The sequence below is a fragment of the Erinaceus europaeus genome, chromosome 14 (genome assembly GCF_950295315.1).
Source record: "Erinaceus europaeus chromosome 14, mEriEur2.1, whole genome shotgun sequence".
Lineage (NCBI taxonomy): Eukaryota > Metazoa > Chordata > Mammalia > Eulipotyphla > Erinaceidae > Erinaceus > Erinaceus europaeus.
The window spans coordinates 74507532-74525687 of record NC_080175.1 but is presented as its reverse complement, the minus strand read 5'-3'; the positions used below and the strand labels follow the sequence as shown (position 1 = coordinate 74525687).

Sequence of the window (18156 nt, the reverse complement as noted above, 5' to 3'; positions counted from 1 at the left end):
GCGTTATTTAGGTTCATACCACACTTGGACAAATATCTTCTGGGATGAACTTCCATCCTGACTCCTGATTATCAGCCACAGCTTTGATGCTCTGTTTGATATTATTTGACTTGAGGGGGGGAGGTTGGGGAAGGCGCCACTGGACTTGTCTCTTCTAAGACTCTTATATGCTGCTGCTCTCACTCGGGTGTCCTTGTCACAGTCGTCAGGGCTATTTGTTTTTATTTTTAATGAATGACTTAATAATGATTTATAATTTTTAAAGCTTTTTTATTTATTAAAAAAGGAGACATTAGCAAAACATAGGATAAGAGGGGTACAACTCCACTCAGTTCCCACCACCAGAACTCCATAATCCATCCCTCCCCTGACAGCTTTCCTATTCTTTATTCCTCTGGGAGTATGGACCCAAGGTCATTGTGGGGTGCAGAAGGTGGAAAGTCTGGCTTCTGTAATTGCTTCCCCGCTGAACATGGGCATTCATTGATCAGTTTCCCTGGACAGATGACCCCACAAATGTGTCCTGGAGCTCCGCTTCCCTAGAGCCCCAACCAACTAGGGAAAGAGAGAGGCAGGCTGGGAGTATGGATTTATAAAATTTTAAGATAATTTCCACCACCAGAGTTCTCTGTCCCCTATCTCTTCCATTGGAAACTGTTGTAGTTCTCCCAAGGTCACAGATATTGGTTATCTATCTATCTATCTATCTATCTATCTATCTATCTATCTATTATCTATCTACCTATCTAATTTTTTGCCCATTATTTCCTCTGTTCCTGCCTTCACTTCTTTTCAAAGTCACATGTATATCTATTACTACTTCTGGGTATATTTTCTTTTTTCCTCTTCTCTCTCAGATAAGATAAACAGTGCCTGGGTTCCTCTGGTGTTTTCAGATTCACTTCCCTTTCAGTGATGGTATAATAAGATTCCTAGTGACAAATGCTTTGGGTTCTGGTGGAATGGTGGTACAGAGCCCTTTGGTCATTTTCCCTTATCACTTGCCCATCTAGGAGTATGAACCAAAATTCTTTTTGGGGTGCAGTAGGTGAGAGTTCTGGCTTCTGTAATTGCTTCTCCACTGGACATGGGTGTTGGCAGCTCAACCCAAACCCCCAGCCTGTTTCTATCTTTCCCTAGTAGGGTGGGGCTCTGGAGAAGTGAGGGACCAGGAAGCACTGGTGAGGTCATTTTTTTGCTGGCCTAATTTTGTATTCTGTTTTCAGAGAGAGCAAGAGAAGGAGAGAGAGAGGAACAAAGAAACATAGAGAAACATTAAAGCACCATTCCATCTTCCATGGATTTTTAAAAATTTTTATTTATTTATTTTCCCTTTTATTGCCCTTGTTGTCTTTCCATGGAATTTCTTTAGGGTTGTTCATGGTACTCCCATGTGGTGCTGAGGCACAAACCCAAGCCCTCACAAATAGGGTTCTTAATCCACTCCATCATCTCCTGGGCCCCTTGGCATTAGTTGAAAAACCAAGTTACTGAAGAAATAAAGTCTTTGAAACGTTGGGCAGTCATTGACCAAAGAGCTCATGCCATCCATCGTTGTCACAGCAAGTGTGTCTGAGCCACTTTCTTAGTCACATGCTCCTCTTTACAAACCTGTCTGTCTGACCCACTCAGAAAAACTTCAGAGTCATGGTTCTGACATAATCAATCCTTGAACCACTGTATTTTCATTTAACCTGACTTAGAATCACTGGATTTTGTGACATCAGCCTCATTAATTGTGAAAGTGTTTGTGCTGGAGAGACCTCCCACCTCTTCCTGCCCACGTCAGAATTTAATGACATACACAGTGAGGATCAGCTCTGATTCATCACAATCGCTTTAAGTTCATTGATGATTTCATCCTGTACGCTCCTCAGCCCACTGTGTTATCATACATTTGAGAGCCAAAGACATAATTCACTTGGTAATTTTATGTGGTGTTATCCCTGAGGTGGAATTTTCTTTCTAAAAGAAGTTAACTGCTTCTCTAGCTAGCACTCACGGATGAGCTGAGAGTGGTATTGCAGGCATTGTTCTAGGAAGTGAGAAGTATGAGGAAGGTGAAGCCTTTGTCTCTGAGGAGCAGCTAGTCTAAAGGTCAATGTGAAGTAAGGGGAGGATGATTTTTCTATGTGGGGTAGAGCTTGCAGGATGAATACAAACTGGAAAGACCAAGGATGAGAGGAATAGAAAGAATAAAAGACCAGAAAGAACTGGGAAGGGTGAGCCAAGTGTTTTACTTTTTCAGCTCTAGCCCAGTTTGTTAGAGGTGTTACCCTCAGTGCCACATACAGAATACTTTTCAGGATAATATTGTTCAGTCATCAGGAGCTATTTAATGTGGACATTATTCTAGGATCTTGCATGAAGGTGTTGAAAAAGGCAGCATAGACGTGGGCCCTCAGGGGCTAAAAAATGCTGAACTCAGAACAAGATGACATTACTGGTGTCTGTTTTGGTAGCAGGAACCCATGGACCATGGATTTGTCTTACTTGAAACAGAAAAGTTACCTGAATCACTACTAACCCAGGAATTTTCCTGGGGTTTTATTTATTAAAGTTAAGTATCTGATATAGACTTATTTCCCTAAAATATTTCTTTTTCTCCTTGGAAAGAGGAGCAACAACAAATATCCCCGCACAAAATAAGGTCTAATTAACTGAGAATTTTGGTTAACAGTTACTTTTTAATTTGTAAAGATGCATTAGAATGGGACTGGGTGGAGGCACACCTGGTTTAAGTGCACACATTACAGTGCACAAGGACCTGGGCTCAAGCCCCTGGTTCCTACCTGCAGGGGGAAATCTTCATGAGTGGTGAAGCAAGAGCTACAAGTATCTCTCTGTCTCTCTCCCTCTCTTTGTTCCCCTTCTTCTCAACTTCTGGCTGTCTCTATCCAATAAATTAATAAAGATAATTTAAAAAGATGCATTAGGGCTAGGGTGACAGCATAACGGTTATACAAAAAAAAACCTTTCATGCCTGAGGCACCAAAGGTCCCAGGTTCAATTCCCAGCACCACCACAAGCCAGAGTTGAGTAGTGCTCTGTTAAAAATATATATTTTTAACATTATATATATGTGATATATATATAAAACAGATGCATTAGAATTAATAAAAAAGTATTACTTGCCAATGTGGATTTGAATTGTGAATTTGGCCAAGAACAAGAATCAGAGCTGGAGAGGTAGTATAGTGGTTATGCAAAAGGTTTTTTTGCTGCTGTTTTTTTTTTTTTTTGTATTTTGCAAAAGTTTTATATGCCGAGGCATATAAAACTCACTACTTCTGTAAATCAGTTCTGAGTAATGATCTAGTTAAATTTCAGTTCTCACTACTACCGTAAATCAGTTCAGTTCTCACTACTACTGTAAATCAGTTCTCACTACTACCGTAAATCAGTTCTGAGTAATGATCTAGTTAAATTTTTTTTCTTTTTGCTTATTAAGAACAAAAATTGATCTAGAGTAATTAAGATGCCTAGATTTATCAAAATATATGTATATCCTGTCTTTATGAAGACACCAGAACCAGTATTGCTAAGGGTAGTTTTAAAACTAGAATACATATCTCAAGCCAATGAGTGTGGAAGCGGAATATTAGTAGTAGAAGATTGGGCCTTTGAATCTGATCTGCCATCCCCTTATCTGTGACATGATTTTGGACAATTTACTCAGACTCTTTAGACCTAATCTACAGAGTAAGTGTTTAAAACCCCAGGTTAAGATATTGTGAGAAATAAAGTTCATTTTTATTAGTTATTTAATATTGATTTACAGAATTGTAAGATAATTGGGGTGTAATCCCACACTGTGTCCACAACCAAAGTTCTGTGTCCACACCCCCTTCCAGCAGAAACTCCAATAGTTCTCCTCAGGTCACAGATATGGGTTGATTCTATATGCATATATGTAAATACCTATATTGTATATATCTATATATGTTTATATCTATCTACCAACCTATATATCCATTTATTTTATTTTACTTAATTCTTTAATTTTTTATTTATAAAAAGGAAACATTGACTAAACCATAGGACAGGAGGGGTACAACTCCACATAATTCCCACTACCAGAACTCTGCATCCCATCCCCTCCCCTGATAGCTTTCCTATTCTTTAACCCTCTGGGAGTATGGACCCAAGGTCATTGTGGGATGCAGAAGGTGGAAGGTCTGGCTTCTGTAATTGCTTCCCCACTGAACATGGGCATTGACAAGTCAATCCATACTCCCAGCCTGTTTCTCTCTTTCCCTAGTGGGGAAGGGCTCTGGGGAAGCAGAGCTCCAGGACACATTGGTGGGATTGTCTGTCTAGGGAAGTCTGGTTGGCATCATGCTAGCATCTGGAACCTGGTGGTTGAAAAGAGAGTTAACATACAAAGCCAAACAAATTGTTGACCAATCATGGACCTAAAGGCTGGAATAGTGCAGATGAAGGTTGAAGGGGGGGGGTCCTCCATTTTTGTAGATAACTAATAGGCATATTTTAGTTATATTCTAAAGGCCCTGTGGCTATATTAGTGTGTGTTTTTTTCCCCTAAGCCTGAAATCTGATATGCAGGTGGATCCAAGTTATTGTCTGGGGAGATGATATCATGGCTGGAAAAAGGACCAGAAAGCTGAATCAGGGAAGAGAGTAGCTCCCAGATATGGGAAAGGTGTATAAATATTGTTGACTGTCAACCCCATCGATTTGATTTGGTTTGGGGCCCATATTCAGCTTAGGAGCCTATGTGACCTCTGCATCCCTCTAGATCTGAGCTCACATTCTTTGGTCATGAGTAGGAACATTCCAAGTTGCCCCAATATCAACCCATCTTCCTCATGTGTAGGATAGAGTATGTTGTCCGTCCTCCCTTCAGAGGATGGAACATTCTCTACTACTGTTGATCCAAGTTGAGGGCATGGTACTATGAATACCAGAACACTGCTCAACTCTGGATTATGGTGTTATGGTGGTGTGGGGGATTGAACCTATACTTTGGAGAGTAAGGCATTAGAGTCTCTTTGCAAAATCATTATGCAATCTATCCCTGCTCTATCTATCTATCTATCTATCTATCTATCTATCTATCTATCATCTATCTCTTGCCCATCTTTATTCACTCATTGCCTCCCTGGATGTAGCACGCCAAGCCTGCTGGCAACAACTCACGGAAAGTCTGAACTTCACCCACTCAAGTAGGAAGGCCTGGAAGCTTCTTCACAGACTGGGTGCCGGTAGCCAACCCCCTCCCATCTCCCATCCTCCCGTATCTCCAAACTCAGTGGCCAGTCACCTAACTCAAGTTGGACGTGCTAAGATCGACCCAGTCTGGAAAAGAGAAATTTCCCACGAGTGGTCATCCCACTTCCGGTTATCTTGTCCATCTCCAAAACTCTCTCCCTTTACACTGTCTGAACTGGAAGACGCTTTGAAGAGGGTTAAACCGGGAACAGCTGATGGCTATGATAACATCACCCCAGAACTCATTCTTAACCTGGGTCCCGCAGCAAAGAAGTGGCTCGCTTCATTCCTGTCCCACATCTTGGAATCTGAGTCTATGCCCAAAGTTTGGCATCGTGCGAAGATAATAGCGGTTTTGAAACCAAAGAAAGACCCAACACTGGCCGCCAGCTATAGACCAATTTCTCTCCTCTCCGTGTGTTACAAACTCCTTGAGAGGCTGCTTCTGTCACGTATTTCTCATCTTACAGAGAAATTCCTATCATCCACCCAAGCTGGTTTCCGCCCAGGAAGATCAACCTGCGAACAAGCCCTGGCCCTCTCAACTTACATTGAAAATGGATTCCAGAAGAATTTAAAGACGGGTGCTGTCTTTGTTGATCTCACAGCAGCCTAAGACACGGTCTGGCACCGTGGTCTCCTGGTCAAGATCTCAAGATGCCTGCCTCCATGGGTGGCCAACACTATATCAACACTATATCGTTTCTTCTCCAAAACAGAAGATTCCAGGTGCATCTGGGTGACAAGTCTAGCAGATGGAGACTTGTCTCAAGTGGCCTCCCCCAGGGCTCTGTTCTGGCTCCTACGCTATTTAATATTTACATCAATGACCTCTCAGAAACTTCTTCAAGGAAGTTCATCTACGCCGATGACATCTGCTGTGCAACTCAGGCATCAAAGTTCAACATCCTTGAGGAACCACTCATGAAAGACATGTCTCTGATATCTGATTACTGTAAAAAATGGCGACTAATCCCTAGCACTGCAAAAACGGTATCATCTGTTTTCCATCTACACCATGCCTCGGCCTCCCGTGAGCTTAATGTGTTGCTTGGCCATACGAGAATCCGGCATGAAGCCCAGCCAGTCTATCTTGGCGTTACTCTCGATCGCACCCTGTCATTTCATGAACATCTCATAAAAACTGCAGCAAAGGTGGGTGCAAGGAATAACATCATTGCAAGACTGGCCAGCTCCTCATGGGGCGCGAGCGCTTCCACACTACTATCATCATCTCTGGCATTATGCTATTCCACTGCAGAATCCTGTGCCCCAGTATGGTTCCGTAGCCCCCATGTCCACTTGGTTGATTCCAAACTATATTCCTCCATGAGGATAATTTCTGGAACCATCCGTTCCACCCCGGTTCCATGGCTGCCAGTTCTTAGCAACATCGCCCCGCCAGATATTTGTCGGGATGCGGCATCATCTAAGTTCATTTCCCACGTCTATGCTCGACTGGACCTGCCAATATACGCGGATATCTTCGCCCACCCTGTCCAACGCTTGACGTCTCATCACCCAATCTGGTCCCCTATGCCTACACTGAACTTCTCTGTTCCAGTCTCTTGGAAACAGAGTTGGTAGTCAGCTGAGGTAAAGAACAAACACCTCATCACAGACCCCTGCAAGCGCCAACCCGGCTTTGACCTAGCACGTTATGATTGGGCCCTCCTCAATCGCTATGGAACAGGCCATGGCTGGTGCGCCGCTATGTTCCATCGCTGGAGAGCCAGAGACGACCCGAACTGCCCCTGCAGCTCCAGACAGACTATGACCTACATAGTCAACGACTGCCACCTCTCCAGATTCAAAGGAGGTCTTGAAACTTTACATCAGGCTCAACCTGACGCTGTTGACTGGCTACAGAAGAAGGGCAAACGCTAGAAGAAGAAATTCACTTCTATGGTGCTGCCTTCACTTCCTTTACAAGTCGCACCTACACTTATCACTACTTTTCATTGCCTTCATTTCTCCTCTTCTCTTTCAGATGAGCAAAGCACTGTCTAACTTCCTCTGGTGTTTTCAGATTTGCTTCCCTTTCAGTGGTCACATGGAATGTGAGCTCCTGGTGACAAATCTTCCTGTATCTAGTAAAATTGGCATTCAGATCCCTCTAATAATCTTTCCCTATCCTTTGCCTCTTCTGGGAGTATGGACCAAGAATTTTGGGGGGAGTGCAGACGGTGGGATATCTAGCTTCTGTAATTGCTTCTCCACTCGACATGGACACTGTCAGGTTGATTCATACTACCAGCCTGTTTCTATCTTTCCCTAGTGGGATGGGGCTCTGGAGAGGTGAGGTTCTGGGACACATAGGTGAGGTCATTTTTCCAGGGAGGTCAGGATGGAATCATTGTAGCATCTGGAACTTGGTGTCTGAAAGGCAGTAAGATATAAAGCAGGACAAAATGGTTAATAAACAGGAACCAAGGAGTAGAAATAGACCTGATGAGAATAGCGACCTTAGGGTGGAAAGAAGCTAGGAAGTCTATTGTAGGTATGTTTCTAGGGGCCTATGACTTTAGTAATCATTGCTTGAGCTTGATAGCTAAGTTGGAGGTGAACTAGATATATTTCCAGAGAAGATGGTGTCACAGTTGAGAACAGAACTTGAAATCCAGAATAGGGCAGGGTATTTTCTTAGCGTGGTGACAGAGAGAGACAGCTCTTTTATCCCTTGATAAAACACAACAGAAAACAATTGTAGACTCTGAGGCCAGGAATGTATAATGCTAGTATTTTGCAATAGCATTCTCTTTAATCTACATTTTTCACAACAGTTTATGGGCACTAATTAAATTTCACCATACTTATACAATTCACACTGAAGTTTTATGCTCCATTTGAAAAAAAAAAAAGACGATTTATTTTATTATTGGGGGTGGGGAGAGAACCAGAGCCCTACACTGGCACAGTCTGATGCAGAGGATCAAGCGCAGGACCATATGCTTTAGAGTTCAGTGCTTTATCCATTTTGCAACCTCCCAAGGCACTGTGTGCTCCCTTTTTAACTGAAGCAAACCAGAACAGGAATGTGCAATGTAGCTCATACCAGTGTTTTTGGAAATGGTGAGATAAAATTACTTTTATGCTAAAATGTCTACAACAAAAGTGGGTCAGTTGGTAGTTCACCATCCACAACATAATGAAATTGAACCCAGTACCCAGAGCCTCTAGAAAGGAAAATATTCCACATGGTGGACTTGACAGTTGATCTATGGTTGGTGTTTTGTGGAGCAGAAAGTGGCCTTTCTAAGAAGGAAGAGGAGCTAGTAGCTCAGGGAGGGCCTGGATCTGAGAGGGACCAGAGGTCTTGATGGAGCATTCAGGTACATGTGCCCAGCACCCCTTATCACTGCACACTTCTGTCTTAGCTTGCTGTGATCAGAATGTTGGAAGGGAGAAGGAACAGAGAAGGGTTTTCCTAAGTTCCACTAGATGATTCTAAACTAACTTCTACATGGAAGTATCATGAAAAAGACAGTCATATTTCAGAGTGAAGAACATTTACTGGAAGTAAAGAGAAAGAAGGAGAGGAAAGTACATTCCAGAGAGGTGTGTGTGTGTGTGTGGGGGGGTCTGGCGCTTCCCAGTCTCCCAGGTTTTAAGGTGAAGGGCTGCAGTCTTTGTCTTCAGGTGCTCACATCTATCCACACCTGCCTTTTATGGCCTTTGCAATCAGGGAGGGAGGGAGTGCTGGTATAGAAGACGCTTTTGGCCAGAGGCGTTGCTTTCCCTAAACAGACCCCTAACAGTAGACATATTGGAAGCACAACTTACACTCAAGACTCCTGAGAGGCAGGCTGCCACCCTTGAGGAAGTATATATATGTGTGTGTGTGGGGGGGGTGGCCCTCCACGGGCCGATTAGGAAGTGGTGTTTGGAGGTCTGCATTGGTTGTGTAACTGGTAAAGTGCACAAGTTATTACATATAAGGGCCTAGATTCGAGTTCCTAGTTCCGCTTGACAAGCAATGAAGCAGTGCAGCAGTTGTCTCTTTCTCTCTCACCCAATTTCTCTCTGTCTGTATTATTAAAAAAGAAAACTAAATGTTTTTTTTCACAGGTGAATTAAATACATGTGATCTATATCACTAAAATCACTACATAGCGAATTGCAGAGGGATTTATTAGTACATCTAAATCTGGAAAAGTTAGAGTCATCATATATTCATAAGACTAAGTTACAAAAAAAAGAGAGAGAGAGAGACTAAGTTACAACTAGAAGGAAGAAGGGAAAGTTTCTGGTTGCTCTCTGGTTTTATTCCAAGTTGCTATCATTTCCCTCAAAGCAAATGTTTTATCCAGGATGATGCTGGTAAGTCTAACAGAAAAACAATTCTAGTCAAAAGTTTCTGCATGTGTGTTTTTCACTGATCAATAAGTAACAGGTAATGTGCCTACAGGTACATGGATGTTTACAAGTAAGATTCTGCTTACAGGTGGAAGCAACATGGCCTACACTAACGTTTTGGGAAGTGATGAGATAAAATCATCTTTCTACTAGAACACCTATAGCAATGGTGGTTTAGCTGGCAACCTATCATCTCCTATACAGTGGTAATTGTTATTCATGAGCTGGGAGTGTTGGAAGATCCCCAAATGTTTTTAGGACCACAAAGAAAGTTAAAGTGCTATTTGCTTTTTTTTTTTTTTTTTTTACCTTTGATCTAATGTTCATGGTGAACTGGCCCTCAGAGTTTTGAAAAATGGGGAAAATCACATCCTCTATATCAGAATATATAATTAATCAAAGAAAAAAATTTATGTTCTAAGCTTGCTTTCCTACTCATTTTGTGAAAAAAGAAACATGGTCAGGGAAAACCATGCCCATGCTCCTCTTTTTAAAAATTATTTTGGTTAAAAGTTTCTTTATAGGGTTTTTTTTCCCCAGTGCTTAAATGACATTATATGAAATGTTATGGATGGAAGGAATACTTTTATAGTAGTCATAAAATTTTTGCACTTAGGAATATATCTTTGATTTTGAGGGAATATGTTAAAAAGTAGCTCTATTTGATAAGAATCTTATGATAGGGGACCAGGCCATAGCACACCTGATTTAGCACACATGTTAACAAGGACCCAGGTTAAAGCCTCCAGTCCCCACCTGCAGGGGGGCAGCTTCATGGATGGTAGAGTAGGTCTGTAGGTCTTTCTCTCTCTTTCTGTCTCTATTTAATAAATAAATAAATAAATAAAATATTTAAAAAGGAATCTTATAATACATTCTTCATTTGAAAAAAATATTTTTATTTGTATAGACCTTGTACTGAGTCCATCCCTCACCAATTACCTTGGGTCCCTGGGGCCTGAGAAGTTTCCACCCGCGTTGACGTCTCTATGGCGATGCACCTGCAGGTGAGGCAGTGCACAGGTGGAGACGGCAGGTGCCCGCGAGCCACCATGTGGCAGCGCTGCAGGTGCAGGTGCTTCCTGGGGCGGCCCACAGGGACCCCCGCTTCCCTGGGACCAACCCCACTTCGGATGATGCTGAAGCTTCCCCCTTCTGGTGCCCTCAGAGGCTATGACTCAGTTGAGAGGAGTGCACTCAGCCTTCCCCTGGCCTCATGCAGCCCTTCAGCATCCCTGTGCAGATCACACTCCAGGGCAGCCGGCGGTGCCATGGGAGGTAAGTCATCATCGCCAGAACCTCTCAGCCCCAGATGGGAAGCTCACCTTGACTGTGCATAGGGGTGGGGTGGGCTGTGTGTGTGTGGGGGACTAAGTTTGGTCTTCTTCATCCAAGGGTGCCCACCTGCTATGCCTCCACATTCTTTATTTATTGGACAGAGACAGAGAGAAATTGACAGGGATGGGGAGGATATCAAGGAAGAGAAACAGATAACACCTGCAGCACTGCTTTACCACTTGTGAAGCTTTTTCCCTTGCAGGTGGAGACCTGGGGCTTGAAACTAGATGATCGTGCACCATAATATCTGTGTTCAACCGGGTGCAACACCATCTGGCCCCTTCACATTCATTTTTTATTGACTTCCTTTCTCAGTCTCAAGTTCTGGAAAGCCAGTAGCTTTTAAACACTCACCTCTGGTTTCCCAGCGTCAAGATATGGTCCATGCATTGCTGATGCTTAAGGACTATCACTTGGGGGTTGGGCAGGGTGCCTCTGGTAGAGCACACGTTACCATGCACACAGACCCTAGTTAAAGTCCCTGGTCCCCATCTGCAGGGGGAAGCTTCATGTGTGGTGAAGCATTGTTGCAGGTGTCTCCTTGTTTCGTTTCTTTTCTGTCTCCCCTGCCCTCTCAATTTCTCTCCTTCTCTATCCAAAACAAATGAGTGAGAAATTGTACTTGTTTATTATTGGATAAAAGCTTTCCCCCTGCAGGTGAGAACCAGGGACTTGAACTTCGGTTCTTGTGCACTATAATGTGAGCACTTAACAGCGTGCACCACTGCTTAGCCTCCTATGAGAAATATATATATGCATATATATTTTAAATTCCTCTTGATAATTGAAAAACATGAACTAGAAAAAAAATATATATATATTTATGGTCACCCCATAAATAACTATGATCTTGGATGAACTATGTTGGTTACCATTGGCAGGGGAACACATAGAACTATGGTGATGGGCATAGTGTGTACTCCTATCACCTTATAACCTTGTAAATCATGATTAAATTACTCATTAAAAAAGAAAAAACCCTCCTGGTGGAATGGAAGAATGAGGGAGTCATCGCCAGGCTCTATTGGTGAAGCAGGCTTGGGCTGTAGAGTCAAATCCTCTTAATGGAGTGTTGGGCTGTGGGCACAATAATAGTTACCCTGGAATGGGGACAGTGAGACAGTCTTAGTCTCCACATGCCTTTATATCCATGGCCCTTCACACCATTCCATTGTACTCTTGATATGTTTTAGCCATTGTCATTCACCAGTCACCTCTAGTCCTTGGGGGAGGGAATGGGACAGGCTATTTCTTTTTCTCCAGAGGAATACAGAGCAGAAGGACTAAAAGCCTTCAGCAGAGACGCACTCCTGCCTGACCATGGTTTGAAGAGGTGGACACGGGAGCTGAGAGAGGCATGTGTCTGAGCAATGTGATATTATGCACTCACTTGGTTACTCTATGTGGAAATCTGAGTGATTTGTTAGTGGCTCAACTGGAGCAGGAGCCGAGAAAGAGAAAAAAAATGGAAAGATGAAAGAGGCAGAGGCAAACACTCTCCTCTCCTAGAAATGAACTAATGGTTTTGTGAAAAGACAGTGAATCACTGTATGGCAGAAGATCAAATAACAGCTATGCAAGGGAGCCAGTTTTAATGCCCTTTTCACAACACAATTAACTAGATGTAAGAGCAGTTGTACCTCCCTTAAAGCAATACCCTGTTTTCACTTGTGAAATGTGCCATCGGGTAATTACTCTCCTCTTGTTAAACTTGATGAAGCATATTGACTTCAGTCAATCTTAGCTGCTATTTCAAAAATCATTTTCTCAAAACAAAAAAAGCCAGGGAGGTCAAAATAATTACCCAAATCTCCTCTACAGCACAAAGAAGTTACAGGGGAAGGGGGCTGAATGTGTGGCACACCCAACTAAGCACACAGCACAAAGCACAAGGACCTACGCAAGGATCCAGCTTCGAGCCCCCAGCTCCCCACTTGCATGGGGGATGCTTCACAAGCAGTGAAGCAGGTATTTAGGAATCTGTCTTTCTCTCTCCCTATCTCACCCTCCTCTTTCAGTTTCTCTCTGTCCTGTCCAATCAAATGGAAAAAATGGCCACCAGGAGCAGTGGATTTTTAGTGCTGGCACCAAGCCCCAGCAATAACCCTGGAGGGAAAAAAAAAAAAAGAAATTATAGGGGAATATTAATTTAATGTATCCAATGCTCAAAAACTATGTACACATGCACAGTGAGAGTCAGAGGAGCTATCAAACTTTGATGATCTTGAGCATATTTCTGAGGAACACATCTTGCAGAAGTTACAGTGCTAGAGTGAGAAAACTGCTGGCTTCAGCAGGAAATATACCCAGATAAGCAGGCTCAAGTTTTTGAAACTGAGTTTGCCTTAGGCAAAGCAAGGAGGTGTCTCTACCAATTTGTGGTAGTCAGGAATGGTGGAGAAGCCACTTCTATTTGCTGGGGAGCAGACAGAGAGGATGGGGGAGTTGACATGAGCAAAATACTTCCAGGTATTTAGGTTAGTTAGGAGTGGAAATGCCTTTCTGGCAGAAAGGAGTGAGACTACTCTTCACTCCTCTTGCTGGTTAGAGAACAAATTAGATCATTAAGTCCTTCGAGAGCCCCCTGAAAAAAAGGCGTCTGTATATAAGACAAAGTTAATTACAAGCTGTTCCTGGTTTCAGAAGCCTGGAAATGGTTAAGGAAATTATGAAATGTCCAATTGAGGGGGAATATTATGTAACCAATAGCAGAGTTACAGAGAATTGTTAATGAAAAAAAAAGGTTTTTAAAAAATATTTTATTTTTGTGAGAGATCCAGAGAGAGGCACACAGAAACACCAGAGCACTGCTCAGTTCTGGCTTATGGTGGTGCGGGGGGATTGAACCTGGGACTTAGGAGCCTCAGGCATGAGAGTCTGTTTGCATAACCATTATGCTATCTCCCCTGCCCCAAAATGCTTCTTCAATGGAGGGAAATGAAAAAAAGAATTAAACAAACCTATACTCTTTCCAGCATGATCTCATTTTAGAGAAATGATATAGAGGAGGGAAGTGACCCAGTAAATTAACAATAATTATCGCTAGTTGGTATAATTGTAGCTGATTTTTTTTTTGTTCCCTTTACTAGATTTTCTTCAAAATTTCTGAGTGTCAAAAAATGAGATTATAAATACACTACATCTAGAGCACTATTTACTTATTTATTTATGTATTGCCAGCTCTGGTTTATGGTGGTGTGGGGGATTGAACCTGGGACTTTGGAGCCTCAGGCATGAGAGTCTTTTTGCAGAACCAGCATGCTATCTTCCCCTACCCTTTAGGGAACTTTTGATGCTTGTTGAGGTTTTCTGTTTTTGATTTGGTCTTATAAATGGTTCATATATGTTTGAGAAGGATGTATATTCTGTAGGGGTGATATCCTAGGTTTATCATTTTGTTGAAACTATTAATTATTTTGCTCAATTGCATTTCTTTACTGACCTGTCAAGTTGAGTTTTTAAATCTCTGAGTGAGGAAAATATTTCATAGTTGAATGAATCCAGTCTATTTTCTCCTGTTGTCTCATTAAGGAGGTGATGCTATTAAGTGCATTTAAATCGATATTGCATCTTTCAGGTAAGCTGAATCTTTGATCAGTGGTGCTATCTTTTTCTTTTTTTTTAATTATTTTTTATTTTTTATTTAAGAAAGGATTAATGAACAAAACCATAAGGTAGGAGGGGTACAACTCCACACAATTCCCACCACCCAATCTCCATAACCCACCCCCTCCCATGATAGCTTTCCCATTCTCTAGCCCACTGGGAGCATGAACCCAGGGTCATTGAGGGTTGCAGAAGGTAGAAGGTCTGGCTTCTGTAATTGCTTCCCCGCTGAACATGGGCGTTGACTGGTCGGTCCATACTCCCAGTCTGCCTCTCTCTTTCCCTAGTAAGGTGTGTCTCTGGGGAAGCTGAGCTCCAGGACACATTGGTGGGGTCTTCAATCCAGGGAAGCCTGGCCAGCATCCTGGTGGCATCTGGAACCTGGTGACTGAAAAGAGAGTTAACATACGAAGTCAAACAAATTGTTGAGCAATCATGGATCCCAAGCTTGGAATAGTGGAGAGGAAGTGTTAGGGAGGTACTCACTGCAAACTCTAGTGTACTTCTGCTTTCAGGTATATATTTTGCAGTGGTTTATGGATACGTGTGAACATAAGCTCTCTCTCACAGAAACTGGTGTATATCTAGGTTTTGGGACTTTGTTAGAAAGTGAACCACCTGAGATGAAATTAGAGTGTACTATAAAAGGAAAGGTCTCACCTGAGTAATGAAGCTGAAGGGTTGTCATTCCACATGTGAAGTCTCTGGACACAGTCTGAGGTGAAGCATGTTGAGGTGGCAATCGTTGCGTTGGTTAGGTTGTGATCGGTGGATGCAATATTATTTGGTATGGATTAGGAGAGGCATACGGGAAAGTGGGCCCTATCCAAGGGTTCCAGGACTGGGGGAAGTAGGGGCTCTATAGTGGAGATGTGAGGTTCCTGCTGTCTTAGGGTTCAAAAAGACTATCGATAGTTAATGTTATCATCACATTATTTGGTAATTGGGTTAACTTTGAAAAGTCCTTTTGTTAGGGTTTGCTGTACAGTATCCAGTATCTTGTATATAGCTGTGCTATTGGATGCTTCTGATCTACTTGGTCTAGGCTTTTGAGAGAGTCTGCATATCAAATACACAGCCTATATATTAAAAAGATTCAGTTTGTGTTTTGAGAAACTTTGAGACATACAACTGATTTTCCCCCTCATATTAATTAACTACTGATTTATATGTCTACATTTTGCTAGGAGTGTACATTCCCACCACCAAAAGACTGTGGCCCATCCCTCCCACCCACTCCCACCCCCCACTGGCCCAGGAAGCTGCATGTCTACCCCTCACCACAGGGTTTTTACTTTGGTGCCCTACTTACAATTTGATCAGGTCCTGCTTTTAGTTTCCCTTTCAGATCTTCTTACTCAACTTCTGTTGATGAGTGGGATCAACCCATACTCATCTTTATCTTTCTGACTTAGTTCACTTAACATAATTCCTTCTAGCTCTGTCCAAGATGGGTCAGAGAAGGTGGGTTCATTGTTCTTGATAGCTGCATAGTATTCCATTGTGTATATATACCACAGCTTTCTCAGCCACTCATCTGGTGTTGGGCACCTGGGTTGCTTCCAGGTTTTAGCTATTATGAATTGTGCTGCTATGAACATAGGAGTACACACCTCTTTTTGGTTGGGTATTATGGAGTCCTTGGGGTATAACCCCAGGAGAGGAATTACTGGATCATATGGAAGGTCCATGTCTAGCCTTGTGAGAGTTTTCCAGACTGCTCTCCACAGAGGCTGTACCAATTTACATTCCCACCAGCAATGTAAAAGGGTTCCTCTGTCCCCACATCCTCTCCAGCATTTGTTGCTGCTGTCCTTTTTGATGTATGCCATTCTTACAGGAGTGAGGTGGTATCTTAGTGTTGTCTTAATTTGCATTTCTCTGACAATCAGTGACCTAGAGCAGTTTTTCATATGTTTGTTAGCCTTTTGGATCTCCTCTGAGGTGAATGTTTTGTTCATATCCTCTGCCTATTTTTGGATGGGGTCATTTGCTTTTTTGTTGCTAAGTTTGCTGAGCTCTTTATATATTTTGGTGATTAGTTTCTTGTCTGATGTCTGGCGTGTGAAGATCTTCTCCCATTCTGTGAGGGGTCTCTTTGTTTGTTTAATAGTTTCTTTGGATGTGCAGAAGCTTTTCAATTTGATGTAGTCCCATTGGTTTGTTTCTGCTTTAGTCTTCCTTGCAATTGGGTTCGATTCATCAAAGATGTCCTTGAGGTGTAGGTGGGAAACTGTTTTACCAATGTTTTCCTCTAAGTATTTGATTGTTTCTGGTCTGACATCTAGGTCTTTGATCCATTTGGAGTTGATTTTTGTTTCTGGTGAGATAAAGTGGTTCAATTTCATTCTTCTGCAAGTTTCAACCCAGTTTTCCCAGCACCATTTATTGAAGAGAGCCTCCTTTTTCCATTTAATCCTTTGGGCCCCCTTATCAAAGATTAGATGTCCATAGGTGTGGGATTTATTTCTGGGCTTTCAATTCTGTTCCACTGGTCTGTGTGCCTATTTTTGTTCCAGTACCATGCTGTTTTGATGATGATGGCTTTATAATATAGTTTAAGGTCTGGGAGGTACAACCTTTTTCTAATAAAGCTTTGTAGTTTTAGGTTTCATGTGAGTTTCCTTTCTTTAGACTTTGCCTGATAAATGATTGAGAGTCCAATGCTTTATCCACTGCACCATCTCCCAGACCATTTTGCCTGATAAATGTCAACCTTTCATATCTGTATTTCAGTTGTATCATTTATAAAAAAAAATAGCTATAGCTAATTTAAAGTATACCTTTTAACTATATAATTTAACCAATTTAGATTGATTGTCATTACTGATATATTCGAATTTACTCTTGCCATATTTTTGTGACTTCTGGCTTCTTGTCTTTTTCTCTGAGTCTTTTCTTGCTTTCTTCTGGATTTATTTTCCTTCTCTTTCATTCACTTTCCCTCTAGTAGTCTGGAAATTATACCATCTATACTTTTAGTAGATACCACAGACATTTTACTTTGCCACTTTAAAGTTATCAAAAGAAAATCAATCACTGTCTTTATCTTCCCCTGGAAAAATACCAGATATTTCAAAACCACTAAGAAAGCCACCCCTTTAAATTACATTTTTTTTTTTTTGCCTCCAGGGTTATCGCTGGGGGTTGGTGCCTGCACCACGAATCCACTGCTCCTGAAGGCCATTTTTTTCCCTATTTTGTTGCCCTTGTCATTATTGTTATTGTTGCCATTGATGTTGTTGTTGGATAGGGCAGAGAGAACTTAAGAGAGGAGGGGAGACAAAGAGGGTGAGAGAAAGACCCCTGCAGACCTGCCTCACCATTTGTGAAGCCCGCCCCCCGCAGGTGGGGAGCCGGGGCTCGAACCGTATTCTTACTCTGGTCCTTGCAGCTTGGTGCCATGTGTGCTTAACCCGCTGCGCTACCGCCCGACCTTCTAAATTACATATTCTTATCCTATGTTTACCTTTTCTTTTTACTCCACAAGAAATAACAAGAAAAAAGAGGTAGACAGCCTAATGGTCGGGGGTCGGGCGGTGGCATGCTGGGTTAAGTACACATAGTAGAAGCGTAAGGACCTATGCAAATATCCTGGTTGGAGCCTCTGGCTCCCCACCTGCA

At 42.3% G+C, this 18156-nt stretch overlaps 1 protein-coding gene across 3 annotated transcripts in view; it reads left to right on the top strand.

Annotated features, from left to right (window-relative positions):
* The first annotated feature begins 1773 nt into the window (after nt 1–1773).
* Nucleotides 1774–18156, top strand: part of KCNMB3 (potassium calcium-activated channel subfamily M regulatory beta subunit 3) — a 35779-nt gene continuing 19396 nt past the window's right edge. The window contains exons 1-2 of one of the 3 annotated variants that reach the window (XM_016185956.2): nt 1774–2103; nt 10759–10866. In XM_016185956.2, coding sequence (XP_016041442.1) covers nt 10805–10866 — 62 coding nt within the window. In that variant the 5' untranslated portion in view covers nt 1774–2103; nt 10759–10804. Of the gene's footprint in view, nt 2104–8144; nt 10867–12539; nt 12895–18156 lie in introns of those variants that run through there. The other 2 variants (XM_016185960.2, XM_060172000.1) reach the window with 2 other exon arrangements.